General features: G+C 33.1%; 1 protein-coding gene and 1 pseudogene across 1 annotated transcript; one reads left to right on the forward strand and one right to left on the reverse strand.

Annotated features, from left to right (window-relative positions):
• The first annotated feature begins 3,860 nt into the window (after positions 1 to 3,860).
• LOC120177845 lies at positions 3,861 to 9,314 on the forward strand (annotated as a pseudogene).
• Positions 9,315 to 13,168: 3,854 nt separating this feature from the next.
• On the reverse strand, positions 13,169 to 13,505 carry LOC120177838. The gene has a single exon (XM_039183841.1). It carries the CDS (start codon positions 13,497 to 13,499, stop codon positions 13,191 to 13,193), a length of 309 nt encoding a protein of 102 aa, XP_039039772.1. The 5' UTR covers positions 13,500 to 13,505; the 3' UTR covers positions 13,169 to 13,190.
• Between the last annotated feature and the right edge of the window lie 11,252 nt (positions 13,506 to 24,757).

A 24,757-nucleotide genomic window follows, 5' to 3' on the forward strand; every position in this document is an offset into this window, starting at 1 on the left:
ATGGCTTGTGAAGAGCCCGAGGTATCTTCTAAATAATATGAATTTAATTCATATACGTTTGATGAGTTACAAGATGCTTTTAATAGGTTATATTCAGAGTTTGAGACCATGAACTCCAAATATAAGAAAATGATTTCAAAATTAAAATCGAAAACGATTTTCTTTTGAAAACAATAATAGATTTTGAAAGCCAAAATGAAATTTTGAAAAAGGATTTAGAGCTTTCAAAAATAAAAACTGAAAGTTTTGAAAAAGAAAATCTTGATTTAAAAGTTAAGCTTGAATGCTTAACAAAAGAAAAAGAAATCATTTTAAATAATTCATTTAGTTCAATAATGACAATATGCTCACATTGTCATTATCATGGTCATAAGGAACATACTTGTCCTTTGAAGAAAGGAAATCGTTTTAAAATTAGACAAGTATGGGTTCCGAAAGGAACAAGGGGCATTGAACCTAACGTCCAAGGATCCAAAGCAATTTGGATACCATAATCAAAATAAATGTCTCTTGTAGGTGTGTGGGTGCAATGGTGATGAAAGTGATGATATTCAAGATGCTCTAGCCACACATGAAAAAGGAATGGGTAACCTCTAAACTTAATGCTTTTAATTTTGGTTATTTGGTTGTTCATTTGATTTTAAGCATGCATGAGTTTTTGTTTTAAATGATTATGCATCATTGTTTTAATCTCATGTATGTTGAAAAGATGATTATGATGAACATTTTAAAGTTATATTAATTTTTGAGAATTTTTAGTTCATCATAATGAATTTTGGCCAAAATTGGTTTTAAATGCAAATGATATCTCTCTAACAATTGATATCAAATTTCAAAATACTTTGATTTTATAAATTTTAATTTTTGGCCTAAATTTGAATGTTTATGCATGTGGTATAAATGAAAACGATATCTCTCTAGCAATTGATATCAAATTTTTCAAAATGCATAACATTTTGGAAAACTTTATGCAAATGCACTTAATTTTAACAATTGGTATTAATATCAAATTTCAACAATTGGTATTGCATAGAGTATTTTAGAATTGGATATATTGAATTTCATGTGCCTCTAACATGTTTGTTATTCTTTTTAGAAATTCAATATTTTGTTTAAGTGTCACGAACTTAAAAGCTAAATTTTGTTTGGAATGCTATTTATTGAGGGGGAGCTTTGATTTTTCAAATGATTTTTAAATGTCAAATTTACTACTTACTCTCCAAAGTTATTTTGAACTTCAAAGATTGAATTATTTTTTATATAACAAAAAGGGGGAGAAGTTTGGTTTGAAAAATTCAATTTCTTAATAAAAAAGGGGGAGCTTAACATTTTCATATATTTTCCAACAATTGGTAACAATTGATATTTTTTCATTAAACAATTTATTAAGGGGGAGTTTTGCCAAAAACAATTTTTTAAATGTTTTGATATATAAAAAAGGGGGAGATTGTTGAACTATGTTTTGATATAACAATTTAAGGCAAAATGTTTTTGGACTTGAATTGAATTTGCAAAATTTTTTTGGATTTGAATTGAATTTATTCAAAGTTTTAAAAAGGTTTCAAAAATAATTCAAAGTCCATTAAATTCGGATTTGAGCAGAAATGCTAAAGGGTGTCAAAGTGCATCCATGCATCCCTGCAGTGCATCCATGTATCCCTGCAGTGCATCCATGCATCTGCACTAATGCATCGATGCATCAGGCAATGCATCCATGCATCCAAACATCGAATGCAATTAGTTCATCGATGCATCCTTGCCATGCAGCGATGCATCCTTGCCATGCATCCATGCATCCTGCCATGCATCCATGCATCGATGCATCCTGCCATGCATCCATGCATCGATGCATCATGCCATGCATCCATGCATCAAGGCTGCAACGTCTAGTAACGGCTAGTTTATTTGAATTTAATGAAGGGGTATCGATGCACCTTGATCATGCATCGATGTATCATGTTATTGGCAACCTTTTTGAGTAGAAAAATCATCCCCAAACGACTCCAAAACATCCCCAACGGCTATATACAATATCAAACACATTCCAAGCTATAAATACAAGCTGAGGACACTTGAAGAAGTAAGAGAACAATTATCCAAGCAATCAAACACAAGAGAAGAGTTTTTCATTCTTATTTCATCTTTCTCTTGTAAATATTTTGTTCTTGAGAGCTCAATCTTGTAAACACCTACCTTAGAGAGGTTTTCTTGTTTACTTATTTTATCCTTTTGTAAAGGGGAAAGGTTCTAGCTTAGCCCGTGTAAAAGCTAGGGAAAGGTTATAGTTTAGGCCAAAAAAACTAGGGAGTTGTAAGGTTATCTCTTTGTCCTCAAAAGAAAGAACAAATTAGTGAATTTGTTGGAAAATCCTTGGTGAGGAGCTGAGGTAGTGGACGTAGACTTTGGTTGAGAAAGTCGAACCACTATAAATCGCTTTGCAATTCTCTATATTGTGCTCTTGGACCAGATGAATACGGAAGAGTTTCATCGTGTACAACCGCCAAAGAAATATGGGACAAACTTCAAGTCACTCATGAAGGTACCGATGAGGTAAAGAAATCTAAAATTAGTATTCTAACGCATAGCTATGAAAATTTCAGGATGAAACCAAATGAAGATATCAAAGCTATGACGGATAGATTTTCAACGATTGTCAATGGTCTCAAATCATATGGAGAGATCATTTCAAATGAAAAGCTTGTGAGGAAGTTAGTCTACTCCCTCCCAAAATCGTGGCAATCAAAGAAGACGGCAATCATCGAGTCTAAGGACTTAACGTCCTTAACTCTTGAAGAGCTAATTGGGTCACTCCTTACTCATGAAATGATGCTCAAAGATGAGGTGGACCTCGACAAGATTGACGAGACACCAAAGGAGAAGGAGAAGAAGAAAAACATTGGAGTTGCTCTCAAATCCACAAAAGATGAGAGTGATTCGAATAATGATGACAATGACAAGGAAATGGCATTGTTTGCCAAACGGTTCAGAAAAATGATGAGACCTTATCAAGGAAGAAAATTCAAACGAAATGAAGGCCTCAAAAATGAACCGAAAGAGAAGGATCCAATCATTTGCTACGAATACAAAAAGCCAGGGCATGTCAAATATGATTGCCCATAATTGAAGAAAAAGGGTCAATCAAAGAATAAGTACAAGGCTCATGTGGCTACATGGAGCGATGAAGAAAGTTCCGATGAAGAGGAACAAGAAGTAGCTAACTTGTGCTTGATGGTATTTGGGGAAGATTTTAAGGTAACCTCTAACTCATCCGATTTTGATGATTTATCCTATGATGAGTTTAGAGGAATATAATGGGTTGGCTTCGGATTATGAGAAATTATTTTTAAAATATAAAAATGATGTTTCAAAATTGAAAAATGAAAACAAACTCATATCCAAAACCAACAACGATCTTGAAAGTAAAATCAAAGATTTGCAAATCAAACTAGAAGAGTTTGAAAAGAAAAATTTACATTTGCAAAATTTACTTTCAAAGATCAATGATGATCATCAAAAGAAAATTGATGATCTTAAAACTTCTTTTGATAAAGTTGAAACAAAACATTTTGAAAAAGGTGGAAATTCAAAATCCAACTTTGTTAGAAAAAGTTTTAGAAACTACAATCATAGAGGTCCCCAAAGAACCTCTAATGGAAAAATCGTTAGAAGTATGTGGGTTCCTAAAGAACTCATTACTACTAAAGATAAAAATATCCTACACAAATGGATACCTAAGGGGACTAGGATTTTGGAAACTAATGAATATGGACCCAAAAGAATTTGGGTACCAAAAATCAAAAATTAATCTATGTTTGTAGGGAAATGAGCATTGCTACAAGGCACGGGAAACAAATTCAAATTCATGGTACCTTGATAGTGGATGTTCAAGACACATGACCAGAGACAAAAGGCGATTCATTGAGCTTAACGCCAAAAATGGAGGAGAAGTGACTTTTGGAGACAATTCAAAAGGTCACATTGAAGGTATTGGTACAATAGGTAATACCTCTTCCATACAAATTAAAAATGTTTTATATGTGAATGGATTAAAGCATAATCTATTGAGTATTAGTCAATTATGCGATAAAGGATTCAATGTCTTATTTGAAATTAATGGTTGTAAAGTCATTGACATTGCATCTAATCGGATTATGCTTGTTGGTCATAGAATAGGAAACATATACATGGTGCATTTAGATTCTTTTGATATGACTAATTTATGCCTAGTTGCTAAGGATGAACATGATAGTTGGTTATGGCATAGGAGACTAGGACATGCTAGTATGAGTGTTTTGCAACGGTTAATTCAAGGAGACCTAGTAAGAGGGTTGCCTAAGCTTAAATTTTATAATGATAAAATCTGTGATGCTTGTGCTAAAGGAAAAAAAAAGCGAGTTTCTTTTAAATCCATTAATGATGTATCAACTAGTAAAGTTTTACAATTGATCCATTTAGATCTTTTTGGGCCAACTAAAACTACCAGCTTGGGTGGAAAACAATATGCATTTGTCTTGGTAGATGACTATTCTAGATATACTTGGGTTCTATTTTTAAATACTAAAGATGAAGCATTAGAACAATTCATCACGTTTTCAAAAGTAATCCAAAATGAAAAAGGTTACTCTATAACTAGTGTTAGGAGTGATCATGGAACTGAATTTGAAAATCTTGGATTTACTGAATTTTGTAACTCTAACGGTATTAGCCATAATTTTTCAGCACCTAGAACCCCTCAACAAAATGGAGTTGTTGAGAGGAAAAATTGAACTTTAGAAGAAATGGCTAGAACCATGCTTTGTGAAAATAATTTGCCAAAAATATTTTTGGACGGAAGCCACAAATACCGCTTGTTATATTGTAAATCGAGTAATGATTAGGCCAATTTTAAAGAAAACTCCATATGAAATTTTCAAAAATAAAAAACCTAACATTAGTTATTTTCATCCTTTTGGATGTAAATGTTTTGTTTTAAACAACGGTAAAGAAAACATTGGCAAATTTGATGCTAAAAGCGATGAAGGAATTTTTCTGGGTTATTCCTTAAATTCTAAAGCCTATCGTGTATTTAATAAAAGAACTTTAGTTGTAGAAGAGTCTATACATGTTGTTTTCGATGATAATCCCCTTCCGAGGAAGGATTCTTGTGTGAATGATGATGTAGGTGTTATAAATACAAATGACGTTAGACATGACGTTGGAGAACCATCATCAAAGGAAGAAACGGAAAAATGAGGAAACTCATGATCCTCTTGAGAATCCAACCATTGAAGAAAGGGAAGTATCTTATCCAAGAGAGTACAACTATGTCAAGGATGGTGAAATTATAGGTGATCCATCAAAAGGGGTAACAACTCGATCTTCTCTTAGAAATATTTGTAATTATGTTGCATTTATGTCATGCATAGAGCCTAAGAATATTAAAGAAGCATTAAATGATGAACATTGGATTATGGCTATGCAAGAAGAGTTAAATCAATTTGAGAGAAGTAAAGTATGGACATTAGTTGAAAGGCCTAGTAATAAATCTACTATAGGTACTAGATGGGTATTTAGGAATAAGCTTGATAAGAGTGGTAATATAGTGAGAAACAAGGCTAGACTTGTTGCTCAAGGGTATACTCAAGAAGAGGGCATAGACTATGATGAAACATACGCTCCCGTAGCTAGGATGGAAGCAATTAGAATGTTATTAGCATTTGCATGTTTCAATGAATTTAAATTATATCAAATGGATGTTAAAAGTGCATTTTTAAATGGTTTTATAAAAGAAGAAGTGTATGTGGAACAACCTCCAGGTTTTGAAGATTCAAATTTTCCAGATCATGTTTTAAAATTGACAAAAGCTCTTTATGGTTTAAAGCAAGCTCCTAGAGCTTGGTATGAAAGATTGTCAAATTTTTTAATTGAAAAATGTTTTTCAAAAGGGAAGGTTGACACTACATTGTTTTTGAAGCATAAAGGTAAAGATTTATTAGTAGTTCAAATTTATGTTGATGATATAATATTTGGTTCTACTAATTATGTTCTTTGCCAAGAATTTTCTAAGCTAATGCAAAGTGAGTTTGAGATGAGCATGATGGGGGGAGCTCTCATTTTTCTTGGGACTCCAAATCAAGCAAAGAAAAGATGGCATCTTCATCAATCAAGCTAAGTACGTCAAAGATATGCTCAAGAAGTTTGGACTGGAAAATGGGAAACCTCATGACACTCCAATGAGCTCTTCAACAAAGCTTGACTTAGATGAAGGAGGTAAATGTGTAGATGTTAAATTATATAGGTCAATGATTGGATCTCTACTTTATCTAACAGCAAGTAGACCGGACATTATGTTTAGTGTTTGCTTATGTGCTAGATTTCAATCATGCCCTAAGGAATCACATTTACTAGCTGTTAAGAGAATCTTTAGATACCTTAAAGACACTCCTAGTTTAGGACTTTGGTATCCTAGAGACTCTAGCTTTAGATTGCATGCTTTTTCTGATGCGGATTATGGAGGATGCAAATTAGATAGGAAAAGCACCTCCGGTACTTGCCAATTCCTTGGAAATATGCTGATTTCTTGGTTTTCAAAGAAACAAAATTGTGTTGCATTATCTACTACTGAAGCCGAATACATTTCAGCTGGTAGTTGTTGTGCACAAGTTTTATGGATGAAACAACAACTTTTTGATTATGGAATTGAAGTTGGTACCATTCCTATCAAGTGTGACAATACTAGTGCTATTTGTCTCACTAAAAATCCCATCCAACACTCTAGAACTAAGCACATTGAAATAAGACATCACTTCATTAGAGACCATGTCACTAAGGAAGATGTAGTTCTAGAATTTGTTGATACTTTGCACCAATTAGCGGATATCTTTACAAAACCTTTAGATAAAGAAAGATTTTGGACACTTAGGAGAGAATTAGGTTTAGCCAACCTATCTTCACTTAGTGTTTAAAATAATTTTTAGCACTTTTAAGAATAAATGAAAAATGCTTATAATAAGTAATTTTTTATTACATTCATTGCCATTAGTTAGGGGGAGTTTATGTTATTTGGATTTACCTCTAATTTAAGGTATTTATTACTAATATACTATTTTTTTAATTATAAAAAAAGTAAACTATAAAAATGATCACTAATGTTTGAATAAATTTTTTATTAAAATTTTAAAAGTAATAAATTGACTACTAATATTATTAATTATTAATAAATTGATCACTTGATCTTAGTAGCCGTTAACGTAGGTGATGGAAAGCTGAGCAAGAGTGCACTTGGATGGCCTGTTCCTATTGGTGGTCTGTCAAGCAAGACACTAGGGGTTGGGTAATGCTTGCTTGGGACAAGGTGTGTCGGTCTAAAAAGCATGGTGGAATGGACCTACAGATCTCAAACTTTTTAACGTAGCCCTCTTGGGTAACCAAGTCTAGAGATTCATCCAAAATGAGAACTCGCTGGCCTTCAAGGTTCTCAAGGCTAAATACTTCCCCCATTCCTCCTTTCTTGACGCAAAATTAGGCGATAGAGCTTATGAATGGACAAGTATCCTCAAGGCTAAAGATGCTCTCTCGGATGGATTCTTCTAAAGAGTGGGAATCAACAGTTCGACAAGGATGTTCTGTGACAGATGGAGTGACTCTGGCCCTTTTGGTTGGACTTCCCATTACATGGAGAGTGGCGTTGACCCCATTCGTGTGTCCAATTTCATGCTCCCAATATTCCAAGATGGGACGATATTAAAGTTCGCTCAACTATGTAGGATGCTTCCAAGGTCTTTAATACGTTGATTGCTCCCATCCATGGTGACAGACTTCTTTGATGCCATCATAGTACATGCTCTTACTCGGCCAAGTCAGGCTATAACTGGCTTTTGATTCTCAACGGCACGGCTCCAGATCCTGATAAAATCTAGAATTTCATTGCAAAGGCCAAAACCCTCCCCAAGATAAAAATTTTCGGCTGGGGAATATGCCACAAAGCTCTCCCTACAGGAGAAAAACTTAAACAAGCCCGACTAGAGGAAGGGATTTGCAACCTATGCAATGACATGCTTGAAATGCCGCTGCGCGTGCTTAAGAACTGTCCAAAGACGATACCCATTCTCACCCTTTCGGGACTTCCGGAACACATCGTTAGTTGGGAGGGGAATTCCTGTAAAGACTGGTTGATCTATGCAGTCTCCAAGCTGAACCGCGATGGATTTGATTTATTCCTCACATTTCTTTAGAATATTTGGAATCACAGGAATAAATGGATCCACGATGCTGAGCTCCATCCGGACAGAGATGTAATTACAAATGCTTGGAGTCTCCTCGGCAAGTTTAAATAGGCAACAACCTCGTTTTCGGGTCTTGTGGGAGGATCACCCTCTCTAGAACCAGCACTTGGAGTTACCCTCCCTGGGCTCGATTAAACTTAATGTGGATGGTGCTTTCTGTTCTAATTCACAAAAGGCAACTATAGGCATTGTGGCTCGAGACACCTATGGAATGGTCCTAGGAGGTGTGGCTAGACAAACTGACCCCCCTAACTCTGCGGAGTCATCAGAAGTATGTGCTTTTACCCAGGGAATCAACTTTGTGGTCGAGAATGGATGGTGCGACGTCCTCATTGAAGGAGATGCTATCTCAGTGGTTAATTGACTGGTAAACAAGACTTCGAACAAGACCCAGGATCTCTCTATTATCGGATTGTTGCTCAATGAGGCCCACTCGCTGCTCAATGGAAATTCTTCCTTTAAAGTCCACTATGTCTGCCGAGATGCCGGCTCATTCTCTCGTTAAATGGGCCTTATCAAACCCCAATCCAGTTTGGTTTTTCCTGAACTAACCTGAATGTATTAAACATGTTGTTCTCTTTGATGCTATTGGAATATAATTCCTTCCTTTTGCTTCAAAGAAAAAAGAATATCATCATCTTCAACCCCATCTCTTCATTGTCTAGGCATAGAAATGGGTTTAAAACAAAGAGAAAGAAAAGCCCTAAACAACCCTTCGACTTCAAAGGCCACGAGCATGAAGTAAGGGAACTTAGACGGGGATTTCAACAAAGCCTCTTCGACACTAAAAAACACCAGAGTTTGGTCTTTTGATAGATTTGACGATCTGTGAGCAAAATAAGGATTCTTGTGGTATAATATTTAACCTTCATTTGCATGAAGAAGATTGCTCACGTTTCTGTGGAGAGCTTTGGGGTTTTTAGCTTGTCTCAAGGCGACTCAGTAGAGAAAAAAGAAGGAAAAATAGTTCATCAAAACCTGGTAGAGATGAGGGGCAGAGTATTACAGGGTGAAGCAAGAGCTTTTGGTAATAAAGGTGCTATTGTATAACTGTAACAGTAATCCAGGAGAAGATTGTTGTGTTTTGTGGTAGCTTACTAAAACTACACCTCAAAGATAATTTAAGTTTATGTAGGATTTTTTTGTCATGTGTAATCGGAAGCTTCTTGGTTTAGTGCCAGTAATGATTTAGGGATGTATATAAACCATAATGACTGGACACTACGTGGAAGTTGATAAGAGACTTTTTTCATAATATTTGTCGTAACATTTTCATGAACTTTTTGTCGTATGTGTTTTTTGCTCATAAGAATGTAGTTTACGTGGGTTATCTGTAAATTTATGGTCATCATATGAAGAAAGTCTCAATACTTGTGATTTATAGCCCCTGGATGGGAATTAAGAATCAGTTGATGTCATGCACTAGATTTAGAAGTTGGTTGAGTTTGACGAGGATCATATGCATTTCAAACATTAATTCAACTTTGTTTAGAGCTTTTCTTTATCTTTGTTTTATTCCATTTTCTATACCTTGACAGCGGTTTACGGTTTAATTCAACTTTCTGTCACCTACGTTGACAGTTGTTAACGTCGAATGACAAATTTAATACAAATTGATAATATTAGTGATCAATTTGTTATAAATTGATAATGTTAGTGATTAATTTATTAGTTTTGGCAAAGATATGTTTCGAAGTGGAAGATCAAAGAAACCCAACCCACCATAAACTATTTGCTTATAGATGTTGTCCCAGTGAATGGCTTTTCCATCACTCGTACCCCCAAATGAATTTTTGTATGATTTTATTAAGCTTTACAACGATCGAAGCTGGCATCTGGAAGAGCGATAAGTAGTAAACGGAGAGATTTGCTAACACCGACTAAACCAAAGTTAGGCTGCCGCCAAATGATAGGAACTTCCCCTTCTACCCGGTGAGTCTTGAATTAAATTTATCAATCATGGGCTTCCACAAATCAGGAGAGTTCTTCAAATGCCCTAATGTCAGACCCAAGTACGTAGTAGAGAATTTATCTCAACCACATTTATTTAGATCGACCCAATCGCAGACGCAGTAATCTTCAATATTTACTTCAAATAGCTTTGATTTTTTTAGATTGAGACTTAATTCTGACGCCACTTCTAAAACTTTATTCGCTTATGAGAAGATAATCAGATTATCTGCAAATTGAATATGGGTTAAGCGCGTACCACTTAACCCCAAAACTGAGATGGACGCAGTAAAAAATATAAAGCCTTTGGTTTAAAGCTCTTATTTTTTACATTTGTGGGGTCGAATTCGAGACCTTTAGAAATAACAACAATTCATTTATTATCGAGATCATTTAGTTCGTGCTTTAAAGTACACTTAAATTATATTATAATATATAAAAGTTATATATTTATAATTTGTACTAATAAATAATCATCATTACAATTTATTAATTCTCTAAATAATGATTTACCTTACTTTTATAATATATTATAAATTAAAATAAAAAATTAATTTATTTAAAGAAGATAATACTTCATTAAAATAAATTTTATATAGAAATATGCATAAACTAGTTAAGAATTGAACTCCAACAGAGAATCTTAACTGGGGTATTAAAAAATACTCTACTCGATTGACCTGATCCGTCGATCTGTCAATCCGTTAAAAATACCTGGTATTTATAATAAAAATATTCGATTTTTGGGTCGGATACTCGGCTTGTTATTTTTCGTGTTTTTAGGTTGAGCCCGGATCACAATATGTTGCTTAATTGGGTACCGTCGATTTGATATTAGATTTATTATTTATTAAAAAATTTATTCATAATTCTCAAATTATTTTACTCTAACATTCTAAATTCCTAATTTTTTTAAATTTTACCACCATACCATTTTAATTTTTTAATTTATTAAATTATTTCACATTAATATTCTAAGTTATTTTTAAAAATATTTATTTTAACTTCAAAATATTTGAAATTAAAAATAAGTATCACAACTATTCTAAATATATTTTTTTAAAAGATTCTTAACTGCTTCTTCAATGAGGAGTGGCAAGACAAAAGAAGAAAATAACTGCAAGTAAACTTTTGTTGTTGATAAAAAAAACCAAAATCTTAAAATCAAGAGTAAATTAAACGTTTAGGTCTAAATTATTAGTTTTGTTCATTTTTTATATTAAATTTTATTTTTTTCAGAATCATATAAGACATTTAGTTTAAGTTTCATTTTGGTACCAATTGTTAAAAATTTAACGGTAATTTTGACGTGTTAACATAAGATGATGTCATATCAACATTAAAAAATAAAAATAAAAATATCACATCATCAATTCTGTTAACTTTTTAACAGTGAATATCAAATGAAAACTTAAATTAAGCGTTAGGTATGGTTTAAAAAGTTTAAGTACTAAAACAAAATAAAAATAATAATTTAGGTACTAAATATGTAGTTTATCCTAAAATCAATTGGAGTTGGTTTGTTGTTAGGGGTTTAAATGAACTAAGCTTGAACGAACAATGATATGTTCGTGTTCGTTTATTTATTTTTAAAAGTGTTCGTGTTAGGTTCGTGTTCGTTTCAATTTTCAATATTATGTTCATGTTCATTGATTTATTTTTGAAGGTGTTCGTGTTCGTTTATTTATTGTTCATGAACATGTCCATTTAATGTTTGCGAACGTTTTCATTTATATGTTCATGAGCATGTTGTTTAGTGTTTGTTTAATGTTCACGAACGTGTTTATTTATATGTCCACGAACGTGTTCATGAACAAGTTCGTTTATCATTCATTCAGTGTTCATTTAGTGTCCGTTTAGCATTGTTTTAATGTTTGTTTATCATTCGTTTATATATTCGATTTTTAATTTCATTTGCAAGCTAAAGAAAAATGATTAAATTATGTCACTGGTGCTTAAACTCCTTAAAATTCATAGTTTAAAATATAACTTTTATCATGTGTTCTATTTAATCCTTATCTTCACAAATATTTAAAATGTAAAAAAATTAAAGGAAAAAGAGAATCGGGTAAACGAGTTTGTTCATGAACATAAATGAACGAGTTGATAAACGAGTTTGTTCGTTAACATAAACGAACCGAACACACTCTGTTCGTGTTCGTTCATTTATAAAATGAACATAAATTTGTTTGTTCATGTTTGTTTATTTAGCTTAACAAACGAACATTATACGAACAGTTCTCTGTTAATTTATATCCCCATTTGCTGTGGGGGAATTGGGTGAAAGACCCTTTCGGCAATTTCTGGGGTGGAATAGTTGGGCTACTTACTGGAGACCAGCAGGCCCATCTTCATCCTCGTTGGAGATGGAAACTAAAACGACTCAAATATACTTCAACAAGGCCAGATGATGGATAGAATTAGCCCCAATAATACTGCCCGAATAGTTATTCCAGAATTAATTAGTCATACAACAATTGTTACAATGATTTAAAATTCGTCAGGCGAGAATAATACGTTTTAATAAAATATATTTCCATTAGAATTTTGTCATCTCTAAATGATTAGTTTTATTAAATTTAAAACTCATTACTCCCCATACTAGTCCGCCCTCCATTATAATAAATCTTGTAGATTCCAAAATAAATTTTGGACTGCCCCTCTTAAATTAAATAATTTATCCGTCTAAATTACTGCCATGATTTTACCTCTTGAAGATGACCTAAATAATAAAAGAGTGTTGTATTTTTTTATAAAAAAAATCCGGATTTAAACTGTTGTAATTGTAATTATAATATATGTGTATTCAATAAGCTAAGAAAATTTTAAAGATATATTATTTTGTACTTCGTAATCATATTGATTATGAAAGTCGAGAGATTATCAACTCAGATTACATATAATACCATTGCGTTAAGAACGAGCTGTTAACTAAAACAATTTACAAAGCAACCAGTTGGGTATAATAAAACTGGTTTATTTGTTGAAAGGGGTAATCTTGAGAACAAGGCCAGGGAAAACATCATCAGGGTCATGAATGTGAGGGTTTTGTTCAACGATGAAAGGATCCCCACATTTTTCACCGATGGTGTGCAGCGTCTCCCCTTCCCTCACCACGTATATTTCATCGCACGCCTTGTTCCACTGCCGCAGCACCGCTTCTCTTTCGCTCGCTTGTTCTTCTTTACAGCAGCTCATGAGCAGCAGCATCACCGCCATGAACAAAGCGCCGTACCAAGAAACCTTCTCCGCCTTTGCAATGCTTGTTGAAGATACTCGACCCATCTCTCTCTCTTTTGCTGATTATGTATGAATGTCTTACGGTTCCTGGGTTCTATATATAAGAGTTGAGATAATGGGGTTGGGGGTTGGTGGTTGGGATCAGGTGTGTGTTCGGTTGAATTCGATTTTTAATAAAATAGGAATCAAATCATATTTTAAGAGTTTTTAAAAATTAGGGTAGAGTAGTCTCTCAACTATATGTTATTATTTTACTAAGTCATTTGACTATTAAAAGTTATAAAATAGTTTTCTGACTATCGAATGTTGCTTTGTTAAGACCCTCAACTAGTAACAGTTACAAACTAGTCCTCTGACCATAGAACGTTGCATTGTTAAGTTCTTCGACTTAAAAGTTACAAAATGGTCACCCGACTACTGACTATGTTTCAAACTCGTCCTTTTTCGTAAAAAAATTGGCGATTATTTAAGCTGAACCTTAACATGATGACTGAGATATGATATTCGTTTGAGATTCTAAGATTATATTTTATCATATCACAGTCAGTATGTTAACATTCAGCTCAGAATGCCGTCAATTTTTTGACGAAAAAGGACATGTTTGGAACATAATGAATAGTCAGGTGATTATTTTAATAGTCAATGGATTCAACAAAACAACATTCCATAGTTGGAAGACCATTTTGTAAGATTTAAAAATCAAGAGACTTAATAAAACAATACTCTATAGTCGAAGGATCATTTGTGTATTTTACCATAAAAATTAAAATCAAAATAGAACTAAATGGCAAAAAAAATTGAAGCTCAACCTCGAGAGAAAATAAAGCTAAAGCTTAAATAGAATACAAATATATAATTTTTTTCATATAAAAATATATAAATTTAAATTCATAAAAATTATTATTAGTTTTAAGATTTTATTTAGTTTAGTTTATCTTATAATAAATTCAAAATGAATTAATTATGTATAATTATTTTTTTCAATCTATATTTGATTTGAAATAAACAATTTTTATATAGAAAAATCGAGATTGAACCTAATTATATAAGTATATTTTTAAATCGAACGAAAACCGAACTACAAAATAAAAGTTCCAAATCGAAAAAAATTGTATAACTTGATTCAAGTCGATTTTTTGAGTTTTCCGGTTTTCATGGTTGAACCCTAAATGGGAGTTGGTGGAGTGTGTGGCGGGAGTTGAGGCGGTTCTCTCATTGTGGGGGTTGACTGATTTATTTTGCCAGAAAAGAAGCTAAAGAATTGGTTCAACTGCTTTTTATGAATTTTGATTTTGAGTTGATTCATGAATTGCCGAAAAGCTAGATGAGATGAGATGGTCGGTCCGTGCTGTTGAAATTTCCCCTCCTTGATTTAAAGCTTCACACAATTCTTGGACTTTTCAACTTCCAATTTCACGTTTTAAGACGTCATTCTCACATATAGGGCTCTAACTATATTGCGTTCCAATATTATTAAGTTTGATTCCACTTAAAAAAATTAAAATTGAGTTTGACTCGTCTCGAAATTTTGTGAGTTTAAAATTATCAAGATTAACTTGAATTTGAAATCAAAAAATGAAACTCAACTTGAAATCAATAATTGAAGCTTGACTTCAGCTTAAAAAAACTCGAACTCAAAATATTTTTAGACTTAGCTCAACTGAAGCTAAAGCTAAAGGTCGAGCTCGGTTCAAGCTTAAATTCGAGTTCAAACATTAATCTTAAGTATATGAGAGCCTTATATTATATTTAAGAAAAACATATAACGTTAATATTATTAATAATTTAATTTTAGAAAATAATATATTATTTTTACAAGTTGTTCGTTAGTTTTTCAAGTCAAATATCAAGTAGTTCGTTTTGGTACGTTAAGAACTCAAGTCGAGTTCGAGCTCGAGTTGAGTCCATCTAATTTGGGTGTTGACCGAATCAAACTCGAGTAGTCAACGATCTATCTTGTCTCATTTATAACTGTTGCACTATGTTTTGATATAACAACTTAAGGCAAAATGTTTTTGGACTTGAATTGAATTTATTCAAAGTTTTTCAAAGTTTTCAAAAATAATTCAAAGTCCTTAAAACTTGGAATTGAGCACAAAATAATTTTCTGGACAAGCAGTAACGATACTGTTTTTACAGTATCGATACCTCATGAACAGTACCGACACTGTTCATATGGTACCGATACCAAGGTAAGGGAAATATCGATACTCACTAGGTAGTATCGATACTACCAGCAATGCTCAAATTCCATAATGCAACAATAGTACCGATACCCAAAGGGGTACTGAATACTACTATGTAAAGTAGTATCAATACCATAGGCAAAGTATCGATACCATCAGGCCCCAATGGCTAGTAATAACTAGCTGATTTAAATATAAATAAAGGTAGTACCGATACTCCCTTTAAGAGTACTGATACCTTCTCTTCTGGGCAATTTTATTTTGCACGAAAATTGATCCCCAACGGCTCCAAAACACTCCTAACGGCTAGAAACGGTCACAGCAACATTCCAACATATAAATACAAGTTGAGGACACTTGAAGAACGGGGAGAACACCTATCCAAGAAATTAAACACAAGAGAAGAATTTTCCATTCTTATTTTTCTATTCTCTTGTAAATATTTTGTTTTAGTGAGCTTAAATTTGTAAACCCCTACCTGTAAGGGTTTTCTTGTTTACATTATCTTTCCTTTTGTAGAAAGGGTTTGGTTATAGTTTAGCCAAGTGAAAAACTATGGAGTGTAAATGTTATCTATTAATCCTTTAAAAAGAAAAAACAAATTAGTGAATTTGTTAGAAAATCCTAAGTGAGGAGCTTAGGTAGTGGAGGTAGACTTGGTTGATAAGTCGAACCACTATAAATCGTTGTGCATTTTGTCTATCTTTCTAATCTCCTTACTCCCTAATCACAAAACCCAATTCAACCCCTCTTGGAAAACTCTTTCGGTTGATGAATTTGTGCTTCCGCAAATCCTAACAATTGATATCAGAACTTGACTCCTTAGAAGGTTTAACATCCTTGAGACGATCCCTAAAGAAGCTTTACCGATTCCTGACACAACCAAGAAGATGGCTTCCACCTCCGGCACGTTCAGCAAGGAAGACTCTCAACCAATCAACAAGACTCCATACTTCAATGGAGCCAACTACCATCATTGGAAGAAATTAATGAAACTATTCATACAATCCAATGATCTTGATGCATAAGAGATGATCGAGAACGACTACTCTTCTCCAAAAAAGAAGAAGAAGAAGGAGTGGAGTGCCCAAGAACGGAAGAAATCTCAATTTAAGGCCAAGGCCATGCACATGTTGCTTTGTACATTTGTCCCAAAGTAATTGAAGGAGTTTCTTCTTGTTCAATTGCCAAGGAGCTTTGGAATAAGCTCAAAAACTTCATGGAAACAAGTAAGAAGAACCAACAAAGGTGGCATCCTTAATTGCTCGTGAAGAGCCCGAGGTATCTTCTAACTCAAATGAATTAAATTCTTATTCTTTTAATGAGTTACAAGATGCGTATGATGAATTATTTTTGGAGTTTGAGACAATAAACTCCAAACACAAGAAATTGATTTCTAAATTTAAAGTTGAAAATGATTTTGTTTTGAAAGCTAAAATGGATTTTTAGAGTTTTCAAAAATGAAAATTGAAAGTTTTGAAAAAGAAAATTTTGATTTAAAAGTTAAGCTTGAATGCTTAACAAAAGAAAAAGAAATCATTTTGAATAATTCATCTAGTTTAATAATGACAAAATGCTCACATTGTCATTATCATGGTCACAAGGAACATACTTTCCTTTGAGGAAAGGAAACGCCTTAAAATTAGACAAGTATGGGTTCCCAAGGGAACAAGGGGCATTGAAACTAACATCCAATGATCCAAAGCAATTTGGATACCAAAATCCAAATAAATGTCTCTTGTAGGTGTGTGGGAGCAATGGTGATGAAAGTGAAGATATTCAAATGCTCTAGCCACACTTGAAAAATGAATGGTAACCTCTAACCTTAATGCTTTTATTTTGGTTATTTGGTTGCTCATTTAATTTATGCATGCATGAGTTTTGGTTTTAAATGATTATGTTTTATTTTTCATCTCATGTATGTTAAAAATGTGTTATGATGAACATTTTAAATTTTTAAATGATTTTTCATAATTTTTTAGTTCATAATAATGAATTTTGGTCAAAATTGATTTTCAATGAAAATGATATCTCTCTAACAATTGATATCAACTTTTCAAATGCTTTGATTTTACAAATTTTAAATTTTTGACCTAAATTTAAATGTTTATGCATGTGTTTTAAATGCAAAAGATATCTCTCTAACAATTGATAACAAATTCTTCATACGTATAACATTTTTTTTGAAAGCTTTATGCACAATTACTTAATTTCAATTATTGGTATTGTATAAAGTATTTTAGACTTGGATATATTGAATTTCATATGTTACTAACATGTTTGTTACTCTTTGTTGAAATTCAATTTTGTTTAAGTGTCAAGTTTTTAAAGTAAATGTTTGTTTGGAATGCATTTTTTAAGGGGGGCTTTTGATTTTTCAAATGATTTTACTTCAAAATTTACAACTTAATCTCCACTCTTATCTTAGAACTTTAAAGTTGAATTATGTTTATATAACAAAAAGGGGGAGAAATATGGTTTGAAAAATTCAATTTCTTTATGAAAAAAGGGGAGCTAAACATTTTCATATATTTTCCAAAAATTGGTATCTTTTTCATTAAATATTTTATTAAGAGGGAGTTTTGCCAAAAACAGTTTTTTAAATGTTTTGTTATATAAAAAGGGGAGATTGTTGAACTATGTTTTGATATAACAATTTAAGGCACAATGTTTTTGGACTTGCATTGAATTTATTCAAAGTTTTCAAAAATAATTCAAAGTTCTAAAAACTTGAAATTGAGCACAAAAAAAATTTATGGACAAGCAGTAACGATATTGTTCTTACAATATTGATACCTCATGAACAGTATCGATATTGTTCATATGGTACCGATACCAAGGTAAGGGAAGTATCGATACTCACTAGGTAGTATCGATACTATTGGTAATGCTCAAATTTCAAAATGAAAAAAATGTACCGATACCCAAAGGGGTACCGTACTACTATGTAAATTAGTATCGATACCATAGACAAAATATCAATACCATCAAGCCCCAATGACTAGTAACAGCTAGTTTATTTAAATATAAACAAAGGTAGTATCAATACTCCATTTATGAGTACTGATACCCTATGTTCTGAGCATTTTTATTTTGCACGAAAATTGATCCCCAACGACTCCAAAACACTCCTAACGGCTAGAAATGGGCAAATAAAAATTCCAATGTATAAATACAAGTTGAGGACACTTGAAGAACGGGGAGAACACCTATCCAAGCAATAAAAAACAAGAGAAAAATTTTCCATTCTTATTTTTCTATTCTCTTGTAAATATTGTGTTTTAGTGAGCTTAAATCTGTAAACACCTACATTGTAAGGGTTTTATTGTTTACATTATATTTATTTTGTAAAAGGGGTTTGGTTCTACTTTATCCAAGTGAAAAACTATGGAGTGTAAATGTTATCTCTTTATCCTTTAAAAAGAAAAAAACAAATTAGTGAATTTGTTAGAAAATCCTAAGTGAGGAGCTTAGGTAGTGGAGGTAGACTTGGTTGATAAGTCGAACCACTATAAATCGTTGTGCATTTTGTCTATCTTTCTAATATCCTTACTCCCTAAACACAAAAACCAATTCAACTCGTCTTGGCAAACTCTTTCGGTTGATCAATTTGTGCTTTCGCTAATCCTAACAATTGGTATCAGTGCTTGACTCTCTAGAAGGCTTAACATCCTTGAGATGATCCTTGAAGAAGCTCTATCGATTCCCGATACAACCGAGATGATGGCTTCCACCTCCGACACGTTTATCATGGAAGTCTCCTAACCAATCAACAAGCCTCCATACTTCAATGGAGCTAACTACCGTCATTGGAAGAAATTAATAAAACTATTCATACAATCCAATGATCTTGATGCATGGGAGATGATCGAGAACGACTAATCTTCTCCAAAGAAGAAGAAGAAGGAGTGAAGTGCCCAAGAATGAAAGAGAGCTCAACTTAATGCCAATTCCATGCACATGTTGTTTTCCGCATTTGGTTCCGAAATAAATGAAGGAGTTTTTTTTTGTTCAAGTGCCAAGGAGCTTTGGAATAAGCTCGAAAAGCTTCATGGAAACAAGAAAGAAGAACCAACAAAGGCGGTGTCCTTAATGGCTCGTGAAGAGCCCGAGGTATCTTCTAACTTAAATGAATTAAATTCTTATTCTTTTAATGAGTTACAAGATGCGTATGATGAATTATATTTGGAGTTTGAGACAATGAACTCCAAACACAAGAAATTGATTTCTAAATTTAAAGTTGAAAATGATTTTATTTTGAAAGCTAAAATGGATTTTCAAAGCCAAAATGAAATTTTGAAAAAGGAATTAGAGTTTTCAAAAATGAAAATTGAAAGTTTTGAAAAAGAAAATTTTGATTTAAAAGTTAAGCTTGAATGCTTAACAAAAGAAAAAGAAATCATTTTAAATATTTCATCTAGTTTAATAATGACAAAATGCTCACATTGTCATTATCATGGTCACAAGGAACATACTTGTCCTTTGAAGAAAGGAAAATGCTTTAAAATTAGACAAGTATGGGTTCCCAAGGGAACAAGGGGCATTGAAACTAACATCCAAGGATCCAAAGCAATTTGGATACCAAAATCCAAATAAATGTCTCTTGTAGGTGTGTGGGAGCAATGGTGATGAAAATGAAGATATTCAAATGCTCTAGCCACACTTGAAAAAGGAATGGGTAACCTCTAACCTTAATGCTTTTATTTTGGTTATTTGGTTGCTCATTTAATTTATACATGCATGAGTTTTGATTTTAAATGATTATGTTTTATTTTTCATCTCATGTATGTTAAAAAGGTGTTATGATGAACATTTTAAATTTTTAAATGTTGTTTTCATAATTGTTTAGTTCATCATATTGAATTTTGGTCAAAATTGATTTTCAATGCATATGATATCTCTCTAACAATTGATATCAACTTTTCAAATGCTTTGATTTTACAAATTTTAAATTTTTGACCTAAATTTAAATGTTTATGCGTCTGTTTTAAATGCAAAAAATATCTCTCTAACAATTGATATCAAATTCTTCATATGTATAACATTTTTTTTTGAAAACTTTATGTACAATTACTTAATTTCAATTATTGGTATTGCATAAAATATTTTAGACTTGGATATATTGAATTTCATTTGTTACTAACATGTTTGTTACTCTTTGTTGAAATTCAATTTTGTTTATGTCTCAAGTTCTTAAAGTAAATTTTTGTTTGGAATGCATTTTTTAAGAGGGAGTTTTTTATTTTTCAACTGATTTTACTTCAAAATTTACAACTTACTCTCCACTGTTATCTTAGAACTTTAAAGTTGAATTATGTTTATATAACAAAAAGGGGGAGAAATATGGTTTGAAAAATTCAATTTCTTTATGAAAAAGGGGGAGCTAAACATTTTCATATATTTTCCAACAATTGGTATCTTTTTCATTAAATATTTTATTATGAGGGAGTTTTTCCAAAAAAAATTCAAATGTTTTGTTATATCAAAAAGGGGGAAGATTGTTGAACTATGTTTTGATATAACAATTTAAGGCAAAATGTTTTTGGACTTGAATTGAATTTATTCAATGTTTTTTAAAGTTTTCAAAAATATTCAAAGTCCTTAAAAATTAGAATTGAGCACAAAACAATTTTCTGGACAATCAATACCGATATTGTTCTTACAGTATCGATACCTAATGAACAATACTGACACTGTTCATATGGAATCGATACCAAGGTAATGGAAGTATCGATACTCACTAGGTAATATCGATACTACCAGCAATGCTCAAATTCCATAATGCAAAAAATAGTACCGATACTACTATGTAAAGTAGTATCGATACCATAGACATAGTATCGATACCATCAGGCCCCAACGGCTAGTAACAACTAGCTGATTTAAATATAAACAAAGGTAGTACCGATACCCCCCTTTAGGCATACTGATACCCTCTGTTCTGGGCAGTTTTATTTTGCTCGAAAATTGATCCCCAACGTCTCCAAAACACTCCCAACGACTAGAAATGGCCACAATATTCCAACATATAAATACAAGTTGAGGACACTTAAAGAACGAGGAGAACAACTATCCAAACAATCAAACACAGGAGAATAATTTTTCATTCTTATTTTTCTATTCTCTTGTAACTATTGTGTTTTAGTGAGCTTAAATGTGTAATCACCTACCTTGCAAGGGTTTTCTTGTTTACATTATCTTTCCTTTTGTAAAAGGAGTTTGGTTCTAGTTTAGCCATGTGAAAAACTAGGGAGTGTAAATGTTATCTCTTGATCCTTTAGAAAGAAAGAACAAATTAGTGAATTTGTTAGAAAATCCTAAGTGAAGAGCTTAGGTAGTGGAGGTAGACTTAGTTGATAAGTCGAACCACTATAAATCGATGTGCATTTTGTCTATCTTTCTAATCTTCTTACTCCCTAAACACAAAAACCAATTCAACCCCTCTCGGCAAACTCTTTCGGTTGATCAATTTGTGCTTCCGCAAATCCTAACAATAACTTTACTCACAACTCAAAAGAATCGAAAAATATATATTTACAACAATTTTTAAAATATCTATATTATATCAACCAGGTTTTTATTAATATTATGATAAATAAAAATTTAAGTTTAATTTAATATTTTAAATGAATTATAATATCTAAATAGATACCATTTTTAAAAATATATGGATTAAATCATATTTATCATATCAATAGTTTACAATGGTTTTTTTAACTTGTCAAAATCACACAAATCATATATAGGCACACAATTTATATTTTAATTTTTTTATTTAACATTAAAACTCATTAATATTTTGATAATTCAATTGAAATATTTTAAAATTTAAAGATTAATTTAAAATTTAAATTATAGTGTAGGGACGCTAATTGTATTAAGCTAAAAACTTAAATTATAGAACTTATGATGATCGATTTAACCCAATAATGACCAAAATATGAAGAAAGTAGTAGTCTAATTCAACATGCTTGGCCCGCTTATGAGAAATAAGATTGAAATTAAAAAAATGGCACTTTTATTGTCGCTTAATAGGAGAGGCCGCTGTCGAAGAGAAACTTTGAGATCACGAAGGATATGTGTAAGCCAAAGAAGTTCTGCGGTGGTGAGAGCAAGAGCACGGTATTCAGACTCACAGATGGAACGAGAAACGGTAGGTTGCTTTTTGGCACTCCAGGAAACCAAATTTTCACCAAGGTAAATGGAATAACCAGAGGTAGAGCGACGAGTGTTAGAACATCCAGCCCAGTCAGCATCACAGTAAGAAACTAAAGTACCGGAAGCAACAGATGGACGAAAAGAGAGGCCAAAATGCAGTGTGCCCTTGACATAACGAAGAATGCATTTAACAGCAAGAAAGTGGTCATCAGTCGGAGAGTACAAAAATTGACTAACATAGTTGACAACATGAGCAATATCAAGACGCGTGATGGTTAAATACTAAAGAGCACTAACAAGAGATCGATAAAGAGTAGGATCCGAAAACAGAGAACCATCAGAAGACAGGTGTTGGGAAATAACCATCGGAGTATGAACAGGGTTGTTATCAAGTAATTGAGCAAGACTAAGAATGTCACGTGCATATTTCAACTGATTGAGAAAAAGGTCATCAGTGGTTGGTGTAGCTTAAAGACCAAGGAAGTAAATAAGAGAACCCAAATCCTTAGTAGCGAACTCAGAGTGAACCTTACGAGTAAAGCTATCAAGAAGAGAGAAATTGTTGCCTGTAATAACAATGTCGTCAACATAAAGCAACAAATAAATGATGTTGGATTGTCTGTGAAAGACAAAGAGTGATGTGTTCGCACGATTGCAAGAAAAACCAAGGTGAATAAGAAAGGAATTGAATCACTGAAACCAGACACGAGGTACTTGTTTGAGGCCATAAAGAGCTTTCTTTAACTGATAAACATGATTGGGGAAGCAAGGATCGATATACCCTGAAGGTTGTTCCATATAGACTTGTTCAGTAAGGTAACCATTGAGGAAGGCATTTTTGACGTCAAGTTGGTAGAGAGGCCATCGGTTAGTCACCGTAAGAGAAAGTACAATACAGACAGTGGTAGCCTTGATGATAGGGCTAAAAGTATTTGTGTAATCAAGACCAGGCACCTGTGTATATCTCTTTGCAACAAGACGGGCTTTGAGATGTTCAATAGATCCATCAGACAAATATTTGGTCCGAAACACCCATTTGGAGCCCACAATCTCGGTATTGGCAGGGCGAGGGACCAAAATTCAGGTACGATTATTTTGCAAAGCTTGAACTTCTTCATCCATGGCGGCAAGCCAAGCAAGATTCTTGGCAGCTGATTTGAACCCTTTAGGATCAATGGATGTTAGAAGAGTTGAGAGAATGCCAGAGGATCCCAAGACAGCAAGATTCGTCGGGTGGCGAGGTTTGAAAATACCAGCTTTGGCTCGTGTGAGCATAGGATGAGAACCCATCAGAATGGATGCAACATGAGAATCAGAGGGCAACTTAGTAGACTCAATAGAAGGTGAGCCAGAATCTGAGGACTGCAGAGATGGACCTACAAGAGAATCATGGGCCTGTAAAGACTTATCCGCAGGATCAGTACAAAGAACACACGGACGGGATCCAGATTCAGTAATATGCTGGGAATGGGGCGTAAGAGAAGGTGGGGTTATGGTGGTGGGAGGAATACTTGTTCCAGAAAAATTGAAAATTGGAGGGAGGATAATGGTTGGGCCCGAGAGGTATCCAGAGAGGGAAAATGGGTCTCATCAAACTAAGCATGGGGGTGATATATATCCTAGAGGTAGTGGGATCAAGATAACAAAACCCTTTATAAGAAGAGTTGTATCCCATAAAAATGCAAGGAATACTACGAGGAGAAAATTTATTAGGCATGTAATCACGTAAATAGGGATAAACACGATAACTAAATGGGTGAAAATTTTCATAATTTGGAGGGGAACTGTATAAAGCTTAAAAGGGGACTTACCTCCGAGAAATGGCGTGGGCAAGTGATTGATGATGTAAGCCGCGGTGCTAAAGGCGTTAACCCAAAAGCGAGGAGAAGTGTGAGAGTGGAAAAGTATAGCCAAACCAGTTTCAGTCACATGACAATGCTTTCGTTCAGCGCGACCGTT

The sequence above is a fragment of the Hibiscus syriacus genome, unplaced genomic scaffold (assembly GCF_006381635.1).
Source record: "Hibiscus syriacus cultivar Baekdansim isolate YM2019G1 unplaced genomic scaffold, ASM638163v2 tig00112339_pilon, whole genome shotgun sequence".
Lineage (NCBI taxonomy): Eukaryota > Viridiplantae > Streptophyta > Magnoliopsida > Malvales > Malvaceae > Hibiscus > Hibiscus syriacus.